This window comes from Heterocephalus glaber, unplaced genomic scaffold, assembly GCF_053883595.1.
Source record: "Heterocephalus glaber isolate CG9 unplaced genomic scaffold, H.glaber_assembly_v1.0 deba00001569, whole genome shotgun sequence".
NCBI classification, from domain to species: domain Eukaryota; kingdom Metazoa; phylum Chordata; class Mammalia; order Rodentia; family Bathyergidae; genus Heterocephalus; species Heterocephalus glaber.
Window position 1 is genome coordinate 11,817,013 of NW_028258354.1, and position 20,906 is coordinate 11,837,918.

The 20,906-nt window shown below is 34.6% G+C and overlaps 1 protein-coding gene across 17 annotated transcripts in view; it reads right to left on the bottom strand.

Moving 5' to 3' along the window:
- Grip1 (glutamate receptor interacting protein 1) overlaps window positions 1–20,906 on the bottom strand; it is a 661,025-nt gene that overhangs the window by 123,063 nt on the left and 517,056 nt on the right. For all 17 annotated transcript variants that reach the window (XR_015443415.1, XM_087192377.1, XM_087192373.1 and 14 more), the window contains 3 exons: window positions 14,554–14,637; window positions 9,550–9,625; window positions 7,388–7,533 (listed from right to left, as the gene is read on the bottom strand). Coding sequence is in view for 16 of the 17 variants with exons in the window: in XM_087192377.1 (XP_087048503.1) it covers window positions 7,388–7,533; window positions 9,550–9,625; window positions 14,554–14,637 (306 nt within the window). In the remaining variant the exon portion in view is untranslated. The remainder of the gene's footprint in view (window positions 1–7,387; window positions 7,534–9,549; window positions 9,626–14,553; window positions 14,638–20,906) is intronic.

Genomic DNA, 20,906 nt, shown 5'->3' on the forward strand with positions numbered 1-20,906 from the left:
GGTTTTGTGGTCACTAAGGTGTGGTCTTGAAAGGGATTTGTGGGACTCCGGTTTTTTCTTTTCTTTTTTTTCACACCCTGGTTATGCAATGAGCAACTTTGCCCTCTCATGCACATGTACCCTCCTACACAATGTTTTACCTTGTCACAGGCCCAAAAGCAATGGGCCCAATTGATCATGGATTAGAACCTGCAAAACTCAGCAGCAGTAAGCCTTCTTTTTATAACTTGACTTATCTCATGTTTTTGTTATAGTAACTGAAAGCTAATATGGTCTAGCCATTCCTAGGTGTAAACTGACAGCAATACATGCATATTTCCACTAGAATTCATTTGAATGAACACTTGCTAGAAAATTTGTAATAACATTATTTGTAGAGTGTCAAACTGGACAAAATTCAAGTGATCATCATCAGGGAATAACTTAAATTGTGATCTACTTACACAATGGAATGCTATACAACAATGAACTATTGCTAAAGGCAATAATACGCATGCATTTCAAAAATATAATTTTAGTTAAAAGAAGCCAGATATCAAAGAAAAATAGCATATGATTCCACTCATATATAGCTCAATGCTCAGCAAAATGCAGTTCAAGTTTAGGAAGTCAAGAGAAAGGTTACACTTGGGACAGAGATGGTTAGTGATTGGGAAGGGGCACTGGGGCTTTGGGCAATGAGTTATGTTCTGTTCCCTGACCTGAATGGAGGATACAGAAGTGGAAATTCTACCAGCTGTACAAGTGCGATTTTAATTAAAATTAACAAATAAGCAGGCCTTGAGAAACTCAATTTCCAATTATTGAGATCATTTATAACATATCAATAATGCAAATATGAGTAGGACTAGTTTACTCTTGGGACTAGTAACTGAAAATTCCCAGGTGTGAGCTCCATAGCTTAATCTTAAATTTTCTGAGAAAGTAAAATGCAAAGCATAGTTGAGATCCAGTTGTGACAATGCCAAAACCCCTACACTCATTTTTATTGCAAGGGAGTTAATCATCTCTTTTTAAATATTCAAATCCATCCTGGATGAAATGATGACTGTTTTTATATTTCCTCAGGATTTAATGCATTTGAATTAGAGTATCCATATAACTAGGCAAAGATGTAATGCCCTTCAGCATTTGTAAAAATTTAGCTTTTTATAAATGCTATAGGGCATTTAATGTTTTCCAGTATCCTTACTTCTGCATACTGGTACAGTCTAGATGAACTTAACAAAAAGTTTGAAGATGGTCAGAGAAAATGATAGTTAAAAGGTAAGCCAGAGATACATCATAGATAGATCAAGCAGTGTTGTGATTTAAAGATTTGTGATACCATTCTGCAATATAAGTTAAAATCGTAAGTCATGAAGTAACTTCATTTTGAACCTACAGCATAAATATCAATGTTTTGCTACCTTCTACACACACTCATTTAATGATGTCATAAGAACAGCTAATCTATGGGTGAATACGTTGTTCAATCCATAAGCATCTTTAAGAGCCTTCTATGTATGTCATTAGGCTCCATGTTAGGTGTTATGGAAATAAGCAAATAAAGATTATTTGGTTAGTGTTCCCACAGGGTTACTGAAAACTAATGACACCATGGAAACAACTATAACTAGGCAAAAAAAAATTGGAAATACCCTCAAGAGATGCTAAGAAAGTTTCACACAGAGTGCACCTTTCTCTCTCAAAAGGGAGAAACTGAGAACAAATACAAGTAGGACCAATAAGGTGATGAATTTGACCTGGGCTTATGAATGTGTAGTCCATTTTTGAAAGGACTATATTTTCATGACAATACTATACATTGGGCAGGACAACAGGAAAGCTTGGGATATTTAGGAGAAACATTTTTGTTAACTTTCTGTTTTTATTATCAAGAACAGTAATTTGTTCGTTACACTTGAGTTCAACTAATATCACTGTAGTCATTAACTGTTTATTAGTAAGAAATCTCACTTAAATTACACAACAGTGAGCCATGTTTAATCGAGCTAATAAGAGTTCCATGTCTACTGAATGCCTTCTTTGGCTCTTACCAGGGAAGAGACTTATAAAATGAAGAACTGTTAGAGAATCATGTAATTTTAAAAAATCCATAGCAAATTAAAAGTCCATACAGATTTAGTGCAATCTCCTGTACCTTTTGACTCAGTAACACTACCCTAAGGACTGATGACCAGAACAATGCTCATGAGAGAGCTGTGTGTTACTCCACCAAAGACTCAAGAATTCAATTTAATATACATTATTAGAAATAGGTTTGGAGCAAAGGTTTAAGTAAAATATATATTCTGATGAAATTTGGTAAATAAACTGATGCAGAACATATCATTTCCCAAATATTTTTTTTCTAGCCAAGATTCAATGTTATAGAATAAAGTATTAGCTGTATCTTAATCCAGGATAACAGGTGACCTGACATTCACTTTAGGGAAGTGGAGTGTGGAAATAGCCAACTTTAATTTCCTCTTACTTAATCACAGTTTAGGTATTATGAGGACTTTACATATATTTACTCCCTTAATCCTTTCATTGATCCTTTGAAGAAGTGCAGTTTTCCCTATTTTAGAGATGGCAAAGCTGAAGCTTGGAGAGGTTAAATAATTTGTCCAAGTCAACAGAGAACCAAAATTCAAAACTCTTTGCCTTCAAAAAACACTAAATCCTATTATAGTGATTTTTTTCAGGACTTTTGCTCATTAGAGGGTCATGTTTTTTGTGTATTTTATGTTACTTTTTCAACAATAGAACTCTCAGGGCTGTTGGAATCATTTGATAGTACATATCAACAATATTAAAGTGGAGCTTTGCCTCTGTAAACATTTAAAATATTTGTTCATGGGGCTGGGGATTTAGCTCAGTGGTTCCGGCGCCTGCCTCGCAAGCGCAAGGTCCCAAGTTTGATCCCTGGTACCGAAAATAAAATAAAATACAATAAATATTCGTTCATGTTATTGAACACACTAATGTGCAAGCACCACATACACATTAAACATTTTGCTTAATGGAGTAATTTGTGAGTGTGGTAGTGTAATTAACATCATTTTATACAGGAGAGATTTGGCCTCCATAACTCCACATCTGCCTTAGTTCACAGTCTCCAACATTAATGGTCCTCCTTAATTTATTTTATGGGTTCTTCTTCACCTTCCTGATGTTAAGCTATTGGACGACCCCAAAGCTCAGTCTTGGGGACTCCTTCTACTCTGTCATTCTCCTGAGGTGCTTCACCCTGTCTCATGGTTTTAAGGGGCATCTCTGCGATGATGCCCTAACTTCTGTACTGACCTCCAGGCTAAAATACCCAACCGCCACTCACAGCTCCAACTGGGTGATTGATAGACATCTCAAACTTTATATATTCAAAGCTGAACCCTGATTTTTAACTCAAACCTGTACTTCCCAGTCTTCCTTATTTTCTTAAAATGTTAACAAAGACTAAATCAATGTTAGTGAAATTGGTAGTCTTAACAGCTTTCTTAAACAGATCAATGAAATTGTAACAATTTATTATCTGAAATTTATTTTAACAATATCTGATTCCAGAGTTGACATATTGGTATTTATGTTGTCCACGCACACACACATCCACACAAAACACACAATACTTCCTAGGAAAAATGTGTACTTGTAATAGCATATAAATAAATAAAGTTATTGAAAGTAAAATAAAAGTCATGAGCATCTCCCACCAGCAAATGAAAAGGTGTTCCATATTCTATTTATCTATGAAATGTATGATGAACTTTTAATAAGATCCTACTACATACCCATCAGGATGCTTAGAATGAAATGGACAGAGAATAGCAAATACTAGTGAAGATGTGAAGTAAAGGAAACTCTGCAAAGGAAATTATATTAGGAGAAATACAATATTCAATAACTAATTAAGTCCTAAAGTGGACACCTATTATTTTCTGTCTACCTAACATCATGTATTTTGGGGAATTGTTATTTCTCTGTCTCATTATGTTGGACATAATCAATGTACATTCTTGCGGCATCCCTCATGGGTGTGGAAAATGCACCATATCTCCAGACATAATGATTAATGTAGTAGTGGTCAGCATTTGCTCCAAGTGAAGTCACTGAGAATCTGTGAGGGAGATTCAGTCTTGTTTCTCTCTCTGTCATCATAAACTATCAAGATAATGTAGACCTGTGCCTGCTAGGATCATCTTGCCATGACAGAAGAAAGTTCTTTCTCAGGCAAGAAAATCTGAGAGACAGAACTCCTATTGCATTGAATTTCAGCCCGAAGCCAGGATATAAAGTTTTCTTTTGAAAAATTCACATCTGTTTAGCTCTAAAAGTGACAGAAGGATATCTGTCTATACATAAGTCTATACATAATTTTGAGGCGAAATGAACTACTGAGGGTAGTCTTTATAAAAACTGAGGCATAAATTCCATAATATAAAAAATCGATATAAGCAAAAAACTAAAAGCACTTCAATAAGTAACACATAAACAGTAGAAAATAAAAGTGTTAGTACTTACATGGCTAGTATTATTCACCTATATTAGAAATTTAAAAAAATCAAATCTAAAGCAATTTTCTCCTATCAAATCTGACATATTAAAATTATAATATTCAATGTTGAAAACTTCTATAATGTACACTTTAAACACTGGTAATATGAAACACGAAGATTTGAGTAAAAAAATCATAATTATTTATGATTGCAATATATTGAGAAATGGTTAAGTAAATACAAAATTTATTTTGGGGTGTGATTTGGAGAGGATTTCATTTTTTACAATGAGGCTAATTGTCCTGTTTGCATATTTGCAGTGGTCTGCTGCTAGGCATTCTATCTTTGTCTATTTGTCCCTTTATTCTGTCATGTTAATATTCTTGGACTTGAAGAGACAATTTTAGAATGAATTTTAATATTGGATAGGAAAAGATGCTTGTCCTTCATATTGTTTCAATAACATTTTGGCTGTTTTCCTCTTCTCTATTTTCTAAATCCATACGCATTTTAGAAACATCTTATATTCCAGTAACTCCAAAGATCTTTCCTTAAGAGTTCAAATAAATTTGAATTTATGGATATGTTTGAGACAAATGACATCTTTTATATAATAATATTTCACATCTAAAAACATAATATGTCTTCAGATATTTGAGTATTCCTTTATATGTACATGTATATGCATACATATCTGTATTATCTATAATAGATTCATACAACTCTTGTTAGATTTATTCCTTAAAGCAGTGGTGGCAAGCCTATGGCACGAATGCCACAATGGGCTGTTTGTGTCATTGAAAGCTCTAAAATGTTTGCCATCACTGCTTTAGAGGAATGTTATGATTCTATTATTATAAATGTATTTTAAAATGTTAACTTTCTATTTTTAATAGACATAGAAAAGCAACTAATTTTGTATACTTATCCTATATCCAACAATCTTTAGGAACTGAATGAGTTCCTGTCTTTCCCTTCCATTAAGGGGGCTGGCTAGAAACTCTAGGGTGTGAAGTTGGCAGATATAATTCAGAATGTGAGTGTGGGTTGAGAAGAAGGCAGGCATGTGGGTCATCCCCATCCCCTCCTAAACCTGGTAATGTAGAAACATGGTGTGCTTCCTCTGGAATGTCATCCATCCCAGTGGGGAAGCCCTTGTCTCTCTGGCTCAGGTCCTACAGACAATTGTTGTCTTCAGCCTCCAAGCTGGATCCTCTAAGCTTTTGGTTTCTAACCTCTCATCTATTCACTGATTAACCTACTAAAGCACCTGTTAATCTTTACTTATGTCTGCCCTTATTCCCTATTACAGAATCCTGCCCATGTGCTTTATGGTAATCATCACACTTCATGAGTATTTGGTAATGTTTACTGTCTCTTCTTCCCATAGATGCAGTTCTCATGCGGGCAAGGACCAGGTCTTTTTTGGTACTTCCCATTTAGCTTAATAAATGCTTTAAACTGAATGAGTTAAATATATCAAACATCTGTTTGAATTTTTTAAGTTAATAATCCATTTGTCTCATCTTTAAAAATCTTAGTTGTATGTTTTTGTGTTACTTGCATCGTTGCCTTTTAAAATAGGCATTGCTAGTCCCCATTTGACAAATAAGGCTCAGTGGTTCAAATGAAGTTGCATGGCTCACATCAGTAGACGGGAGTCAGTAAAGTTGAAAATGACCCAAATCATCTACCAAAATCTAATTCAAATACCACATAAAAAGAACTAGAGAAAGAAAGGAGGGAAGGAGGTAAAGAAGAAAGGGGTCAGAACAAAAGAAAGGAGGAAAGTAAAAGAGGAAATATGCATTGGTGAGTTTTCATGTCAAGATCATATCATACAATCTGTCATGCTAAAACCCCCTACACCTCATACTTTAAACTTATTAGGAAACCGCATACCTCTCTAAGACATTTCAAGTTAGAAAATTGATTAAGAGTCCTCTCAAATGACTGTCATACATGAATCAGAAGGAGTAGGAAATAAACAGGTTTGTAGTTGTAGAATTAATCTCTTTTTTTTTCCTGCTACATTTTATCACATAAAACTGGGTGCCAAAGCTAGATCACACAATCAAGCCTGATAATTGTAAGGAGTACTTTCAACATGATTTAAAGTTAAATTTCTAGTTCCAATCCATTCTTTCATAATGTTCTGCCTTTTACAACATTATAGAAAACGTTGGCTCTTCAAACATTTAAAAGCCAAATGAGAGAACGTCTTGTGAGTTTTTTTTTAGAGGTATGAGTGTAGAAATAGTTACTTTCTATTACAATCAATTTTAAAGAAAAACTGCTGCACTTATCTTTTAATTTTAACCAATAGCACTATGAATGCTCTGTGTAAGTCTGATGCTGAAATAAATGGTCATTTTTTTTTTTTCTTTTGGTACCAGGGATCGAACTTGGGTCCTTGCACTTGCGCAGCAGGTGGTGAAACCACTGAGCTAAATCCCTGGCCCCAAATGGTCATTTCTACTAATTCTTATTACCTGACTTTGTACTGTGAAATTACAAGAAGGAAAAAAAATCTCCTTCTCCTGCCAGTCTCCATTGTAGTAAAAGAAAAAGTAGCAGTCTTTAGGTTAATAACAGTATTTTTGAGATTTGCAGGGGAAAAATACTTTGCCACCAAAGAGTAATCCATACAGAGAAGCTGATTGCTAGGTGAAATACTCTGCCAGAATAAGACTTTATAATAGAATTTATCGACATGAGAACTCCACACTGTTGAAAAGTACCACTCACCTCTTCCTGAACTCAAACAGAATGGAATGATATAGTATTGATGAGATTTTGTCTGCTACAGGAGGGCAGAAAAATGCATACTTAATTCAAAGTGGTTTATCAGGGATGAACAGTGGTATGACTGGAGCCAAACAGATCACACCCCCAGGACTCCAACATACCCATGATTGAGACATCATATTCTATCAGCAGCGTTGCTTCTTGTCCACATTGTTTAAGAATACTCATGGCTTCAGCATGTGTGGTTCCAAGGAGCCGAATTCCATCCACACTGAGTAACCTGTCACCAGGTTTGATTGTACCCTCTCTAAAGGGAGAATAAAGGAAGTCATTATTAATTTATCATAATGAGGCTTAGCGTTAATAGTCATTTAGCCAGTCATTCTTACACACATTCTTCCATCCATCCCATTTGTATTCTTCTTAAGCATCAAGTACAAGAGCAAGAGCATAAAGGGTAATCCTGAACAGAAAAATGCCATAATGCAAATATCAGTAGTGAGAAAATAACTACATATTAACAAATAACCTAGTTATCCACAATTAACTCTTTGAGTACAAAAGTGAGAAAGGCACATTTTCCCCTTTCTAGGTTTTTATCTGAAAGTTAAAATTGATCTATTGGAGCCCAGGAAAAAACACTTGTTTTTCCAAAGCCAGGTGGGCAGAAAAGCTTTCTAATTTCACTCTATTACCAGTGAACCGAAGCAAAATATGTAGTGCTGGTGAGAAATTTCCCCAGTCTATAAATTTCTCTACTGATTTATAAGGCCACTTAGCAATCATTAAGTTGATTCAGTCTCATAATCCTTGGGAGAAGCAGGCAAACAGTATTGTCCCTGCTGTGACCACAGAGTCTGAAGGCACTGGGAAATGAAGACTCAGGACATTAGGGACACCATGGAGGTGGGGTCAGGGGGCCTTTCAGATTCCAGTGTCCCTGCATGGAGGCTTACAAATTTAGGATCTGAAGAGAATGCAAGTGATACCTTAAATGAACATATTTTAGTCAATTAACTAAGTATTTTGACTCTAAAATTTTATCAAATTCTAATTTAATTAATCTGATAATACATTACTCTTAAACTCATACTCTATTTCTGACATTCCTGTGAATCCTAACCCTAAATGTTAATATGAAAGTGACATATTTTTATTTTCATCAGAAAGACTAATTCTTAAGAGAAGCATGACAGAGGAAAGGCAAGATTTTCCTTGAAGTTTTTGACTCTGGGTTATCCTTTGCAAAGGCAAATAAACTTGAGCACAGGTGAGAACCAGTGCCTCCATGTTCTTTCCTAGAAGTGATCTAACAGTATAAACTTTGGAGGAAAATAAACCTGAAGTTTTGTATCCTGGTCCTACTTAATAGCTAATACTAAGTGACTTAGTTGTTCTAGTCCCTTGTTTTGTCATGTGTGAGACAATATAAAAAACCTTATTTACAGGGTGCATGTAAAGCTAAAATGAAATAATGCTGGCTAAGTAGTATAGTTTCTGGCACATAGTACACATTCAGTAAATATTATTTGCTATTATTATTTCTCTCTCTTTAAAAAGGTTTAAAATATATCCTGGTGTGAAACAGAAAAAGTTTAACCAGTACATTTTCCTCCCACCATTCAAAAATACCTAAGGGCAGAAGTTGTATTCCATCATAATTAAGGAGTTGAATTTTTCTTTGATAAAGTAATATGCTGCATAGAGAGATGTATCTTCAGAGAAAGTTAAAATGTGAGTTTACCTTGGAACCAATTTATGTTAGGAAAGCTGAAAGTGTTTGTAACTCACATATTCATATTTTCAAAAAAGAAATGAAAGGAAGTGAAAACTCTGATAAATTCCTTCCATTTTAATAAAAGTCATTTCCATTCTGATATACAAAGCCATCATCAACAGCTAATACTAATAGTGATTGGGATGCTAATAGCAGTAAGAATCAGAACACCTACCACCTGTCTTCCTATGCTGGGAACTTAGCAGTTGGAGAGGATGCACTTCAAGCGTCTGCCTTGAGTCAGCTTCCTTTCATAAGTGCCTTCCTCCAACCTTTGATAAAAGTGAACAAACGCTAAAAGGCAAGTATTATTGTCTAGGTCTACAATGGAGGAAAATTGAACTCAGAAGTAAATTATTTGCCAAAGATAGAGTGTAGAATCTGGGGAAAAACCTCATATTATTTAAACTTTACAGCCCCAAATTTTAGTTTTCATACCGTAATATATTTTAATATTTACCTTTTACTACTAAATTGATTTCTATGCCAAAGTCACCAGCTCTATTTAATCTGTTTTGGAGTGTGACACAGAAAGATGATGCTTACCTGTCAGCAGGCCCTCCAGGACGAACACATGTTATCACAACTGGACGAGATTTATTTCTGTCATCATGTGCTCCTCCTAGCAAATAAAAGGAATGCGGCTTCATAACACTTTCATTGTTGCCATTTAAAAACATCACCTAGAGTATGCCAGCTGAGAAACTGCAGTACATTTGTTGATGTATGTAAGGAAATGGGTAAAATTTACTTCTGGCATATAATAGCCTTAAAGATTTCACTTCATATAGAGTACATTTTGAAATCATCAATCTCCACATCTCAACAAAGATAGCTGCCATCATATGACATATAAAACATTTAGCAACTGGTATGGCAAGAGGAACAACTAATTACAACTACTGGAATACTGATTTATAAAAGGATAGAGGCTGAAGCCAGCCAAAAAACCTTTCTATAAATTTGATTCACAGGTTTGAGTTTAAATATAAACTCAATATAAATGAGTTCATGTTAATATGTGAGATTCTTAATATGTGAAAATCTATCATTATTTTAAATAATAAAGCAAGTTTAGTGTGTGATTCACTTAGGTTCTCAAAGTTTGAAGCTGCAAAGCAAAATAGAGACCATTCAGAGACAAGTGATATTCTTTGGTCTTAATAATTCATATTAACATCATCTAAGGTGCTTTAAAAATATCAGTGTCTAAACTGGCAATGTAGCTTATTGGTAATGTACATAGTTTGCATGCATCAGGCTTTGGGTTCAATATCTAGCACCAGAAAACAATTCAATGCCAGGGATATTATACAGACCCAAACTGTATGTTTAGTAGCATATAATAAGTGAGTAGACCTCATTATAATTTTACAGTTGAGAATGACTGAAATTTCCTTGTCCAAAGTGAAAAGCAAACTTAGTGGCAGAGTATACCTCCTCTTAGCCCAATTCATCTCCTTTAGCTTGGTGGCAAGGAACCAACTGAAATTTAATTCTCCAAGATTTAGGCCAAAGCATCATTCTTCATTCTGATATTCTATTGTTTGGGAATCAAGATTTTACAACTTCTCACTTACAGCATTAGAAATATAATTCCATTCATCAGGTAAAAGTTTATTTTAACACTCAAAATTCCATTTTAACAGATTAAAAGAATAAACTTTCCAGTACTAAATGGACATATTCCATTAGCAATATCTGCTCCTCTTTCCTGATTTTCTTAGTATTATGTGCTCCATCGACCTAAATTTAGCTCAAATTCTATGTACGCCAAAATGTCTTACTGGCCATGCTGATATTTACCCAAAGTATCTTCTCATTCTGAATACCCAGTGATTCTTTTTTTTTTCTTTTCAGAGTTTCAAAACAAGAATTTTATTCCTTTCAGCACATTTTAATCCCTTTTCACATAAAAAAAGCTAAATATGAATGAATGAAGAACAGATTCAAGAGTGGTTCCTCTAGATCCATAGTGATGAACGTATGGCACGTATATTACTGTGTATTTCTTTTAAGACAAAAGATGTTAATGTAGAGTTGTTTTTTCTAAACTAAAACCTCAGTATTTGGTTTTTAAGGGCAGTGTTGGGACTTTCCAATAAATAAGGAGGTTTGGGGTTAGTTTGGTACTTGGTCTCTAAAAGGTTCACCATCACTGCTCTAGATGATGCCACCTCATCTCTTTACTTTAGAAATTCATCAGTAGATCACCAACAAACTGCAAGCAATGTATCTCAAGGGGTGATGTGTATAATATCGACTCAGGATAGTCTTTGAGCTGGAAATTCTTGGGTCCCATCTCAAAACTAAAAATCCAAATGTTTGGTGGGCAAAGGATCTACATGATCAGCAAGCAATCCAGTTGGTTTATATGCATGTAAATACCCCATTTTTTAGTGTGCCAGCTTAATGATAAATACTATCTAAAAGATTTAATAGACCTTACAAAGCAAAACTAGAAACACTAAGACATTTTAAAGTACTGTATACATATATTTAGAAAAAATTCCAAACACTAGATAGTAAATTCTGATGAGAAAAGTTAGTTTGATAAACAGGACTGGCTTTAGGGGAAATTTAAGTTTCCAATGTGAAGTCAAATTTTCCATTTATTTTCAGAAACTTCGTTTCTCCTTTCTCTGCTTCCATGCAATTCTTTGTTCCACAACACTTGGGTCTTTCTCCTCTGTAAGCCGTCTTACTTTATGAGGTGGGCTTTCTTCTAAAATCATTCCAGTGATGGATTTCACTTTTTCTTTTTCCTAGATTCACTTCTATGAACCAGAGTCCATGTATGTGTCTTAATTATAATGACAGGAATACAATTTTTGTGAGAAAAGCACCCTTGCACCAGTCCTGGCCGCGGGAGTGGCTGTGGGCTCCTCCCCCAGGGCCTCCGCTATCTGGGTCAGGTCGCAGCAGCCCTGGCGCTGGACCTTGAGACCTGCGGCCTCTCGGACTGCTGGACACCTGCGGCTACCCGCCTGCTCACAAGGTCGGGTCCTGGATTTCCTAGGCCTAGAGGCCGGCGCGGCGAACTCAGGTGCGTACCTAGGAGAGGAGGGGCCACAGGGCTGTTGGGGCAGATATCCAGTGATTCTTAAGGAATCATTGGTAGGGAAGAATCTAGAGATGGTCTCCAAACTGATTCAAAGAAACAAATCTTCTTTGAGAAATCACGGAAAATTCAGAAAACTTAAAAGTATGCAGTGAATTAAGAATATTATCAAAGCTTACAACATTGTGGTACTCATGAACTAAAATCGTTACATTATTGCTGAGGTTTTAAAGTCAGTGATGCTGTAAGTCTGATGTTCACACAAATCTAGGAAACAAGTCATTTATTCATTCACTTACTAAGCGCCACCCATATTCCAGGCTCATATTAAAAATTCCTATATGTGCACACAGATGTTTGCAATTCTTGCAATTTGTGGGAGGTACATTTTGGTAATATCACATCATCAGTTGTGTTGTGGTAGTTGTAGCAATAATTGTTTTTGTTCTTTTTACTATTTAATGATAAATTGGTATTGATTTAGCTGCTTCACTAACAATTTGTTTGTTATTAGCCATACAGTAAGTAGTGATGAATATTTATGACAACATTTAAATTTTTTGTGGCAGCTTTTCAATAATTAAGACTCTACATGTGTTACGGAAGAGCACTTCTCTTTGGACCTACATTGCAGAAACAGAATTGTATTACCATTTCAATCTAAATTATTTGTACTGTGAGTTTTCACTACATTTATCTATTTTTTTTACATAGAGTTTTGGGAATGGTTACAGTCAATGATTTTGGAATCATTGTTCCTCTTTTTAAATTATTTTTTAAAATTAGTATGTGTTTATAGTACATAATGGTTACATTCCTTGTGGGGAGTTGGTACGTGTACATAACACACCTTTATTCTTTCTTTCATCCTCTTTCCTTTCCCTCCCACTCCCCTCCTTCCATTTCTTGGTCTCCTTCTCTTTTGCAAAAGATCTATCTCCTCTGTGCTCTTCTTAAAAATAGGCCATGGCCAGAAAAATGTAATTAACTACCGGTCTAAAACACATAATGAGTACCTAGCTTTTCATCCTTTCTATGTCACACTTGGGCACTTTATCAACTTCTACCTTAAATTTGCTGGATCGTAATTCCCTGTAGATAGAAATCTTATGACTCCACAGCACTTATTCCTATGCTGACATGTTGATGTGTGCTAATAAGTATTTGATGGATTGATCTGGTAAACAAGTGGTCCAGATTGGAACCTAACGTTTATTTATTTTATTAGCACATGTTTGTGATACATAATTGACACATTCATCATAGGGAATTGATACTTATACAAATTGCATCTTGATCCTTTCTTTTCCCTTCCCTCTCTTCCCCCCATACCCCCCGAATCTCCAGATCTCCTTCCCATCTGCACAAAGTCTGTCTCTTTGTTTCTCATCATCTATCTTTAATTTGCTTTTCAATTTACATATTAGGTTTCTCATATGAGAGAAACTATACACTATTTAATCATCTGTGTAGTTTTTTTTTAAAGCTTGGTCACTTATGACAACTTTGTACAAGTGAACACATCTCTTTTAATCCTCAGTGCATGTATATTTATTAAGATGTTTCTTTGAGGTATACATATTCATTGAGGTGCTTAGTTAATGTTAATGTTTTAATAATTTAGATAGACATTTCTGATGAAATACAAAATTTTACAGTTAAAATTAAAAAATGTGTAATGTTGAAAAATTCCCAATGCTTATACAGATCCCTATTAAATCTCATTGTCATACCAGTAATCCAGAGTTGTTATGCAGGCATAGTCTTGCAGAGATAAAATTTCTAATAAGAAAAACCAAATAAGAAAAGCCAGAATCACAGCTCGGAATTAATGGTCTTGTAGACAAGGTAGAATGCCTTGAAATTTTTATTATCAGTGCCATGCTGCAATAAGATGTTTTGAGCTGATTCACATAGGTACCTGAGGGATTAGATTATCTTTGATCCACTTTTAGAAGCTGAAATAACAAAATGTATTTCAGGAGAAATTAATTTAAACAAAGTCGCTTAATCCTTCTGTATTAAATCAAATAAAGTCATATTCATCAACATTTTTGATTCAGTGATATAGAAAAAGCAAAGGCAAAAGACATGCTGAAAAGTAACAAATTAGTAAGAGTACTGCAAATTGACAAGTTTTACAAACTATAGTTGCTTGCTTTGTACTAGTGGGCTAAAAATAAAGCAGATTGTTCTTTTTCTGTGTTGATTCCCATTCTTTGTTTTGTTTATATAAAGAAGAGTAGATGGAAATATCAAAAGGTGATTTTATGTAATGGAAATATCAGGGTTTTTTGTTTTTGTTTTTTTTGGTACCAGGGATCAAACTCAGGACCTTGTGCTTGCAAGGCAGGCGAGGTGCCACTGAGCTAAATCCCCAGCCTGAAATATCCGTTTTTAAAGGATGATGTTCTTCTTTTAGTCTCGATATTTTATTGACATATTCTCCAAGAGTTTCTAATGGTTCGTATTTTATAACCATCACCTACCTCGTATTACAAAACCAAAGGTATTCCCTTCTTTATGTAATGTGACCTCCACTGTTCGGAAAATAACACTTGATCCTTGTACAGCTGAATATAGGAAAGAGAGAGAGAAATATAAAATTTAAGTTATAATTTTTCTCAATTTTTCATTGTAGCATAAAATATTACAAGTTATTCTTGCAAGTATTTTTTTGAGTAATACAAAAACAATGATTCCAACAAAACATTAGAATTCTAATGATATAAAAATACCATAAAATAGTTATTTCTTTTTTTTTTTTTTTGGTACTGGGGATCGAACTCGGGTCCTTGTGCTTGCGAGGCAGGTGGCGGAACCACTGAGCTAATTCCCCAGCCCAAAAATAGTTATTTCTATAAGTGACTTCTATATAAGTGACTTTTATATAAGTGACTCCCAAATCATAGCCAGTTCCTTTCCTTCTGTATAGACAGTTTCCAGATAGAGGGTGATCACTGCGCTGTTTAAATTCTGCATAGCAAGAGGGATAATCTGCAATAAGTAGAAATGTTTTCTTTTTGTGAAATGCAAAAACAATGTGATTTTTGGAGAAGTTATGAAATAATTTCTGCTTTATTTTTATTGTATAGGTGGCATGGGAAAAGAAAGTATTACTCTCAGATTACCATCAACAGATTAGGCTGATGGAAATAGATGTTCTGCCATATAAATAGCTATTAAACAAAGACATCAGCAACCCAAATGAAACTTGGAGAGTGAAAACAATTCAAAGCACATTCAAAATACTACTATTAAGAAACTAAAGATCAATTTAATTTTACTTTGTGTTACCACAGTTGTGCTGTTTGCCTGCTTACTGTTCTCATTTCACAAAATGAAATTGCATTGGCAAGTTGCAATCGTGACATTATTCACATATATGAGGGTAAAGTTATTGTGAAGGCAGAGACACTAAGACATTCTGTAAGACTGCTTCTGGAGACTAGTAATCCTGGTTGTATAACACACAAATTTCCACAAATTGATATTTTATCATTATGAAGACAGACTTCCTTATATTCTCAGAGATAGAAAAACTTATGATGTGTAGAAGTAGGTTCAGATCCTTTTTTGAATTTGTACAATGAGATCTAGTATCTAATGCCATATTCATTATTGATAATATTTTTACCTTGTTACTATATCCTAAATGTTCATTACCTAAAGCTGTCAACAAAAAGTAGATAGTCCCTCATTTATGAAGATTCAGCTTATAATTTTTTTGCTTAAACAATAATGTGAAAGCATGCCCATACTACCATTCTTTCTCACTTTCAGTATAATATTCAATAAAGCACATGAGCTCTTCAACACTTTATTAGTTAGGTTTTGCGTTATATTATTTTACACAATTTAAGGCAAATGTAAATGTTCTGCGCATTTTGTTAGGCTGGATGAATCAAAAGCATTTTCAACTAGTAATGTTCTCAACTTAACGAAGGGATTATTAGGACCTGAGCCTATAATAAGTCCAGGAGCATTTTCTATATAGACAAGATTTAAAGGGATCTTTAAAAAATACTTTTCTCCCCATTTACAGAAATAGTTAGTGATTTTAATTAAGTATTAATTACAATTATTTTTAATTATCAGAAAATCTGAGCCCTCAGAAGAATACTGAGAAAATGATTATGCAAAGCATCTTTAAATTCATAAAACTGTACACTAATAGGCTAGAACATAAAATACAGTAAGAGCTTGGATTTACTGAAGAACAACATAAAACCTCAGCAGGACAAATGTTCTGGCATGCTGCTGATTTAATTAAATGTCATATTCTTGCTATCAGGGGAATTGCAGTTTATTCTAATCAACCAGGAACAATACATATAAACAACTGAAGAGGTAAGGTATAGTTTTAATTAAATGAAGACTAAAATTGGATTCAAATCAAATGTTTGCTTATTTCTGTGACCCAAAAAGCAACTTGAGGAAACCAGTTAAAAAACATTGCTTTTGCCAAATTGGTAAGGGAAGAAAAGAAAAGGATATGATGAAAAATAACTGTTGAGCCTGTCCTGTATGCCTGCACTCTGCAAAGCAGTTTACAAATATTATTTAATTTAATTTTTAAATTATCTTTCAATTATGTACAACTGAGTTCTAATTCCAGACCATCTGTCCTTGTTGGCTAGATGTCTGTTCTGGGAATGCAAAGTATACTAATTTTAATTTTCCTTTAGCTAAATCTTGCTGACCACAAAATCTTACAATCAAATATAAGTCATCATAAAGACTTTTGGGATTATCTACAGCTTTAGATTATCCACACTATTGCCATCATTTACAATGATAAATGTGAGTGTTGTAAATTTTAATATTATTAATGAAATCAATTTGATCTTTATAGTTTTTATTTGCATGATTGACTCTTGGTAACTAGACTGTCACACTCAGTACCAGGTATTCTTTAGCAGTTATGTGAATTTTACTCATTACTTCACAAGTGTGTATGTGAATCCAAAGGTACAATTAAAGGCTTACCCAAAGAATAAAAGAGCTAGATAGAAACCAATTTCATAAAGCAAAACTACTCCTCAGTATTTTAGTTGTACTCTTAACCCTTATTTCTATTTGTGAATATGTGTGTAGTTCTCTACAGTTATTTTACATGGTAGAATAGATTGCTCCAACTTATGCAGTACTTCCCTGCCTTCTTGCTGACCCCAACACCAGCACCTCAAGAGGAGTATAGGAATTATCAAGTGTGCACTTTCCTACCTCATCATGTTATATGTGCCCATTTGTCTTGCTTTTGCAACATGAGGCCAAGAGATGCAAACAGAAGCAGGAAAAGTAGTCAGGCTTGTCTTTTATTCCTTATGTCACAGGAAGGGCTTCCCCAAGAAGAGGTACCCCTCTAGATGCAATCTCAGAATGAACCACATGGATGAAACAAACCTTCTCTCTCTCCACCATCGCCAGCAGCACCACCACCACCATCTGTCATCTGTCTCTCTGGGTCAGAATTGAGGAGAAGGCTGTCCAGTGACACATTCATTTGGGGTAAGAAAGGACTCCTTTTGACAGAAAGCTAGTCTGATTCAGCTCACGAATTAAAATGTGATCTTTCTTTGCCAATCAGATTATGTGGCATAGATTTTTTTTTAAAAAAGGTAAATCAGTAGTTCCAAGGTTTAAATGGAAACAATGTGTAAATAAACAACATAATAGAAATTAGATTCTGTTCAATTATTTAAGCTTAAAATGAAGAATTTTAGGTGTCACCAGAAAATGGAAGAAAACAAAACATTTCAAACTTATGTAGGGTTAATGTGATCACAAAGTTTGAGGACCCTGCCCTTCACCTACTTTTAAGGCATAAATACCTAAGACACATTTTGGTTGTATTCTCACTAAAAACAATCTCAAAGCATCAAACAATTTCAAAGGAAAAGGAACTACTGACCTCATGGAGACCAATCATTTCATTTTCATGAAGAAATGGAATAACAGAAAAGACAAGTGGCTTGCCCAAAGTCAAGTTTTAATTTTTCCTCTATTGGATCATGGCCACACACATATCCTTCTCTCAGTTCTTCCCAAACTCTGGGCTGGGTGGAGCCTCAAATTGCTGGAGTCTGGAGAGAATTACTGGCTTTCGCCTTGGGTAGCTTATCTTAGCAGTCAGTTCTCCCTGGACCTCAGCTGGTCTGTTTTGCTCTAGCAGTCTGAGCTAAGGGAAGGGGAGGCTTGTTAATCTCTTCAACCTCTTTGAACTCAAAGATCTTATTAATTTCCCCAAATATAATAAAAAGAGGCAGAGATCATCCTTGGAGAGTAGACTTCTTCTACCTGATTTCTACCATGAAAATTCATACTTCTGGGTTTAAAATTTGTTTTACATCTTTCACCAGATTTATAGCACAAAGAAGAAGAAATTGGTATAATCACCAAGTGAAAAATGGTTTTACTCCTGAATATTTTTCATATCCATCCTCTTTAACTCTACTAATTCTAGATTGACTTACATTATCACCTGTTTTGGAAAATTATAACAGTCTTTAGCCTTATAGCCTCTAATCTATTCCTCCGTTGGCCTCCAAAATGATAATGTAAAAATTCTGAACTTATGACAGTTCTAAAACCCTGTAAGGGCTCCATATCACCCACTTGAGGCCATCCAAGCTTTTCCAACATGGCATAAAGAACCCTCCTCATTTGTTTTCTGTTTACCTCACTGATTTCATCCTTATTCATGGCTTTTCTGCCTCTTTGTGCTTCAGCAACTCCAGTCTGTGCAGTTTAACCTGTACACTAGGCTGTGTCATCTCACCCTCCTCCTGTATTCTCTGCATGGAATGTTCCTCTTCCTACTTGACCTGTTCTATGCCCTTCAAGTCTTCGCAAGAACACCCAGCTCTGAATCATCCATAATATTGGGCAAATCTCTACTATGGGTCTACTTCCACAGCTATAGCAAGAGCTCCTTTTGGAGGGGGTTCTGTTTTATTGATATTTACATACTCAGTGCAATGCAAATACATAATCAAGGAACATTAGCTCCTAGATATCTGGTTCCTTTAACTCACCGGAAATGGTTTCAGATAGTAATTTCAAAGCAAACTGTCTATTCCAAAGTTTAAGAAAATAACACTTTCAGTGTAATAATAACCATACTGGTAATAATGATAAATACTATTAATTATTTACCAAATATGTGATAATGGTCTAAACAATGATAATGTGAGTAGAGTATGGAATCCTTACAAACATCCTGCCAACAACAATAGCCATTTTACATGTGGGAAAGGGTTACAGAGTTTAATACAAGCTAGAAATGAGCAAAGTTGACATTTTACAAGTGATATAGTCTAAGCCTAACATTCTACTTTACTGGCCTACTCTCGGTCAAAATGCAAAATGTTTAGCAAAGTTTTTAAACATAGACTTAATTTCATATAATTGAGTCCTAGATTTTCAGTATTCAATTTTATATTAATAGGAACTTGTGATTGGCTATATTCCCTGAGTGCTCTATACTATCTGTATTCTCATTAATTTCAATTTATATTTCCTGTACAGATCTTTCTCCCAAACTGCAAACCATATCTTCAATTCTTTTCTTGATATTTCCCTTGATATTTTCTTGATTTTCCTCCCAGTTTAATGGCAACTCCAGCTTTTCACTTGCTCAGGCTCAAACCCTTGAAGTTATCCTTAAATCTGTTGTTTCTGGACAATCTGTATCAAATCCATTAGGAAATTCTATTGGCACTATATTCAAAATAGATCTAGAGTCTGACTTCTAATAACCACCTCCACCACTACTTCTCTCCTGGATTGCTGCAATTTTCCCTGTAATACCATCTCAATCCCATCATTCCTAATTCTTCTTCTTCTGATTTATTTTTGCCGTATTATTCATGACCTCATATAAAATTTATTTACTTAATATGGTTTTGTTTTATTAACTGTTTTCCCCTGCTACAATGTAAACTCCCTTGATGGACTCAAAGCTCCTAGAATGTAGTGGCTGCACAGTACATGCTCAGTAAGTCACTACTGAAAAAAATGAATTATTACCAAGTCTTCATAATCAATCTGAGTTGTTACCACTAGGGAAGAGCAAGGGCTTGTCAGGATAGTGTCCTTGTTCATAGCGAATAATACACATGGTGCTAGAACAATAAAGCTTAAATGCAAGGCAGCAGTAACACAGAATAAGGTTTCTGCATATGAATAAGCACATAGACTTTGGAGTCAGGCAGATTGGGTTCACATATGGACTTTGGAGTCTACTAATATAGGATAGATACTTAATTGAGGCCTCTGTAAAATAGTAAAAATGACAATAATATCTATCTTTTTAAAAATAATATCTATCTTATAATATTGATTGATTGATCTGTTATTTATTAAAAACTTTTATATTGCTAGGCACTATTCTAAGTATTTTACAAATACTAACTCAGTTACTCCTCATAACAAATCCATAAGTACAACTAATATTTTCCCTCTTTTGCAGATATAAAAACTGAGGCATAGAAAACTTAACTTTCTCAAAAGCATATAATCAGTAAAACATGAAGCTGGGATTTGAAATTATTTGATGCTAGGCTTGTTTCTGTTTGACCCTCCTTGTGATGAAGATTACATTAATCCATGCACGCAAAGTTCCTTACAATGCCATACACTTTGTGAACTTTCAAAATGTGTTTGCCCTTGTAACTGCCATTATTATACTCAATAATAATGTGATATGCAGTTAGTTTCATGATTCAGATATGTTCATATCTTTACAGTTCAATATAAAACACACTACACATGCTTTTCCTAATCCTAACTATAAAGCTGAGATAATACTTAAGCACATAATTTATAAATGTTAACTGTT